The sequence below is a fragment of the Palaemon carinicauda genome, chromosome 19 (assembly GCF_036898095.1).
Source record: "Palaemon carinicauda isolate YSFRI2023 chromosome 19, ASM3689809v2, whole genome shotgun sequence".
Classification (NCBI taxonomy): Eukaryota; Metazoa; Arthropoda; class Malacostraca; order Decapoda; family Palaemonidae; genus Palaemon; species Palaemon carinicauda.
Genome location: NC_090743.1, coordinates 46933024 through 46938023, shown reverse-complemented (window position 1 = coordinate 46938023; position 5000 = coordinate 46933024). Strand labels below are relative to the sequence as shown.

The 5000-nt window shown below is 34.1% G+C and overlaps 1 protein-coding gene across 2 annotated transcripts in view; it reads right to left on the bottom strand.

Annotated features, from left to right (window-relative positions):
* The window catches only part of beta'COP (coatomer subunit beta'), an 81231-nt gene that overhangs the window by 10008 nt on the left and 66223 nt on the right, over window positions 1-5000 (bottom strand). For both annotated transcript variants that reach the window (XM_068393547.1, XM_068393548.1), the window contains exons 16-18: window positions 3611-3743; window positions 2360-2503; window positions 824-1591 (exon numbers count right to left, since the gene is read on the bottom strand). In XM_068393547.1, the coding sequence (XP_068249648.1) occupies window positions 824-1591; window positions 2360-2503; window positions 3611-3743 (1045 nt within the window). The remainder of the gene's footprint in view (window positions 1-823; window positions 1592-2359; window positions 2504-3610; window positions 3744-5000) is intronic.

The window sequence follows — 5000 nt, the reverse complement described above, 5'->3', positions numbered from 1 at the left end:
AAAATATAAGTAAAAAAATAATTTAACATGAAAAAATACAAACTTCCAAAAATGTCTTGATGTAACATTCCACTAAGTGCGTAAGACCCTATCAACAGTCTAAGAACTGCCATTTCAGATTGGCTAAATGTGTGACCTCAGACCGTAACCTTATTTGGCTAAATTGGGCTAGTCTGTCATTTTGATAAACTCCTAGTCTAATGCGATTGCAAATTTCTTGTAGGATGAAATGATGCATTTTATCATACATTCACAGCATGAAATATTTAATATCTATTGCCAAGTCACTATAGCTTGGAGTTTTCTACCTCATGGTCATACTAATAACTAAAATCTATTCACCTGAAAAATTTACTCTGGTGACATAAAATGCAGTGTTTATATTATGCTATTATAATCATAAAGCTATCTATATCAGATGTCCCAATAAGGGATTAGATGTAAGAGATGTTAGTAAAGGATGAACTGAAACTCACAGACCACACTGTTCATCATATCGCTAGTTTTCATGCACACCATCGCAATGAGCATCCAAACCTTGAAATAAATAGCAGATATTTTGAAACGTCATAACATACAAATTTCTTTTCCAAGCAGCAATCTCTAATCCAAATACCTGGACTATACCCCCTAAACCAGTACATATAGAGGCAAAATAATATGCCTAGTAGTTGCTAATTCTTAATGTCTGGTGCTATATCATCTCACCAAAATAAAGCTTGCGTGTATTAATTCCATCTAATATTAGACTCGGTGGATCGCAAGACAAATTTACAAGACAAGCCTCAGTAGACCACAAAACATCCAACCCAAGATTTGTTACCTATCACATTCTTTTGCTCCAAACCCCAGTCTTCTGCTTCATCTTCATCCCAGTCTAAGAACTTCCTTGTCGAGCTTTGGGATGATGGCGGTGCAGCTGCTGCTACTAATTCAGGGTTGGCTCCTCCTTCCAAACCCAGAATATCTTCAAGTTCTACGTTTGATGGTTTTGAGCTGCCGTCTTTTTCGGTTTCTTCCGGCGCGTGCACTACGGAAGAATCGGATTTCAACAGAATCTCGTCATTTTCCAAATCCTCCAACAACTTTATGGGAGGCCGCCTCTTAAGATTTTCCTCACTATCCCAATCCTTTGCCTCAGGAACTTCCACCGATTTGGCAGAGGGATTAGTGTCGAAAAGGTTTTCTTCATCCCAATCTTTGAGTTCAGGATCTTCTAATTTTTTAGGATCATCATCTACGAAATCATCATCACTACCCCAAGCCTGATCTTCTGATTCCTCTACTAATTTTTCAGAGACTTCAGTAAAGACTTTAACATCAGTCTTCAAGGGTTTTATAGTCGGTTCTACTATATTCTTTTCCAAGGAATCAATTACTGGATTTATTTCATCGCCTTCAAAGTCACTGCCAAGCTCTGACTTTTCAAGAGAAGGAGCAGAGGGAACAGTACTACCAATTGGTTGGTTTTGCCAATCAATTTCAGTTGCTGATACTTCCGTTTTTTTGCCAATCAGATTGTCCAAATAACTTGCGTCTTTTCCCTCAAATCTCGAGTCTTCAAATCCTTTGACGCCCGTTTCACCAATCACTAAAATGAGGTATGTCAAAATAAAACAACAAAGTAAAAATGATGAATGGCAACATGACAGCAGCAGGCATCATGAGCCATTTTGAAACGCTGAAGCTGGAATAAAAATGAATCATTACAGATGATACTACACGAGATAACACGGGAATGAGCAGTACAACATCAGAAAAAGTCAGGTACAAATGAAAGGGCATCAAATTGTAAAGAGCATCTTAGAAGAAAGAAATAAATAAAGGACTGGACTCCAAATCGTACTTCCCTCGTGGCCTGCAACAAAATTAAATTATTTTCAAATGGCAAAAAAAAAAAAAAAAAAAAACCTTGAAAATGTAAAATACAACTTAAAGAGCTTCTATTGAAAAGCAGTACTACCCTTTGATGCTATCGTGCTGGTAAGAGTAAAATACAAATTGGGGTTCTACAAGAGCTATTCAACAGTACTCTACTTGGTAAAAATCCCAAGCCTACATTAGGCAAAACGACAGGTATTTATTTTCCAGCAATTAGAAACAAACTTCATACAAAAACAGAAATGCAACTAGATTATTAAAATCTGGCTAAAGTGTCTTCAGGATAATAATCTATATGGCACAGGAGATGTATAAAGTGCTAAACAAAAATATATCAACATGAAAAAATACTAAACAAAATGAAGTAAAATATGTCAACACTGAAGAGTACAGAAAAAAATTAAAGATTAGAATATAACACCAATATTTGTTGCATACTTCAAAAACACATTCACAGCTGTAACACAGAATAACCTACTAGAATCTGGAACTGGTGAACTAGATGGTGGTGGTACAGAAGATGAAGGTATTAAAGGCTCGGAAGACACATCAGGGGGCAACGCGGCAGTGAGATCGACAGGGGCGGACGGAAGCGGCAATTCCTCACCTGGCGAACTTTGCACTGTGGTAAAGCAAGCAGTAAAGCAAGTGAACACAGTCACAGAATTCCAAGCATCTTTTAACTCTTTTCAAGATCAGACATTGCTCTTTTTTCTGATTTACAATGATCTCAAGAACCAGTTAGAACATGATTGGAGGTTTCCAATACACAGAGAAAGACTGCAAAAACATTAACCACAAAAGCATAAACTCAGTTAGGCAAACGCAACGACGTAAAATGGTAATATTGGGTAAATTTTTTTTTTTTTCTTATAAATAGCTTTCAGTTGATACCCAGATAAATTATAGGCTAATGGATAAGCCCATATGAAAAAGCTTTATGTTAATAACATTCCAAACTCCAAAAGCACATAGTGTACAAAAATAGTAACATCTTTTCAAATGACATGAATTGATAAGAAAAATAAAATTTGCCCATAAATCTATTCAAAATAATTAAACAAGGTTTTCAACACCAAGATTTTTCCTAAATGTTTAACATTTCTGGTTAGTGCTGAAAATAATACAAGTTTAGACTATCCAGAAAATTACCATATGGTATTTGAAATAATTTCAGTATTGTACTTATATATATAATATATATATATATATATATATATATATTATTTCTCAATTAAAGTAAAGTGCTTATGGTACAGTACTGAAAATATAGAACCAGTCTGGTTTAGGTAATGGCAGCAATCCACAAATTGATTTCATACAATTTATGAAAAAAAACTAGTAATTTCACTAAGTTCTACTACGCTTATTTCAGCAATAATTTATAGAGTATTTTACCAAGGCCACTCCAGTCCAAGACAACTGGCCAATTAACACTTAGGATGGCAAATTAAACACAAGAATCTTAGCCTTGTTGAGTTCTAACTAGATATAGCTTAATAAAAACTAAAAAGTTGGCACCTGTGGACAAATCTATCTGCCATACAAGGGCTATAAATGAGATACACTAAGTTCTGCAAAGTACTGTACTGATTAAAAAAAAGAAAAAAAAAAAAAGTGTTATTGTAAGCTGGCAGCGAAAAACCCGACAGTTGTGGATAGTCAGATGGGCCAGAGCAAAGAAGCAAATTAGCCGATACTCTCATTATGCAAGTTGATTTATTCTTACTTTGCAGTAAAGCTTCCGTCGGAGATGGAGCATCAACAAACGGACTGTCTTCACCCTCTGGAGGGACATAACTAAAGGTTCCGGCTGCTTCTGCTGCTCGCATCTCGTCTATGGGGTTTCGTTCATGATTACCCTGAAAAAAAAAAATAAATTGAAAAAATAAATTATCATAGACATTTAAACGATATTCAAATACTGAAATCTGAAAATATTGAAAATTTGAGACACTATACTAACTGCAGCCTATCCTAACCTATTTTTATTCTCGAACAGCGATTGGTAATGTCAATAAATTTTCTAAAATTTATACAGAAAATATTTTTATAACTATTTACAATAACTATAAAAACCATGATTATTAAAAAACAACTCAAATGCTTAAAAGAAATTCAACGTAGACTAACTGCTTATTTTTTCTTTTCACTATAATTAGGAACCCTTGGGCATATAGCATCCTGCTTTTGCATCTAAGGTTGTAGCTTAGCTGGTAATGATTGTAATAAGTTCATAACAAGCCATAATCCTGCATTTGTCTCTCATCATTTGCGAACACTTTGAGATCAATATCCATTTCTTTCCAAAGCTTTAAAGGTGGCGGCCGGAATGCCAATACATATATGGGGGTATAGGAAGAAAAACAAAATCCTGAAAAAATTCACGGAGCTTTGTATGGCAATGGAGAATGCGTAAAACGAAATATTTGGTCGAAATTCCTCTTACTTTCATAGTTACAGGGTAATTAGAAAAAGTAACTCAATAAACCCTAAACATTACTCCCTACAAGAAATGCAGTATTTCTTCTGTTATTGTAAATGTTGATAATTATTACATTTTAATGTAAAAGAAATTGTGAACAATATCATCTGTAGAACTTCCACGAGTCGCAGACGATTGTAAATTATACCCTTTGCCCTTCAGTCCTACCACAAACCTGAGAGAGAGTACATGCCCAAGTTTGACCTCTGACTGACATTCACTCATTTTTAAGTTTTTTTTTTTCTGAGAGAGAGAGAGAGAGAGAGAGAGAGAGAGAGAGAGAGAGAGAATCTTCATTTATGATTAAATTATAATACTTTTTTTTGTCTTAATGATACCCAAAAAAGAATATAAAATTCATAATCATAATTTATTAATATTGTCTTTGTAAAAATACAAAGAAAATCTTTGAATGCTCGTATCTCAAAACTATACTTATTGACCAAATTCAAGTCTCCCCTAGTTTTAAAGATATAGCATCGAAATTTGGTATATTACTTGGAAATACATTATAAAACAATGAAATAAAGACCTTTTTCCAATCTTTTTTTTTTTCTTAATTTTCCCCCCTGATTTTTAGGGTTTATTTTTTTTACCATAATGAAAAAAATCATATCTGGCAAAAATTATAATT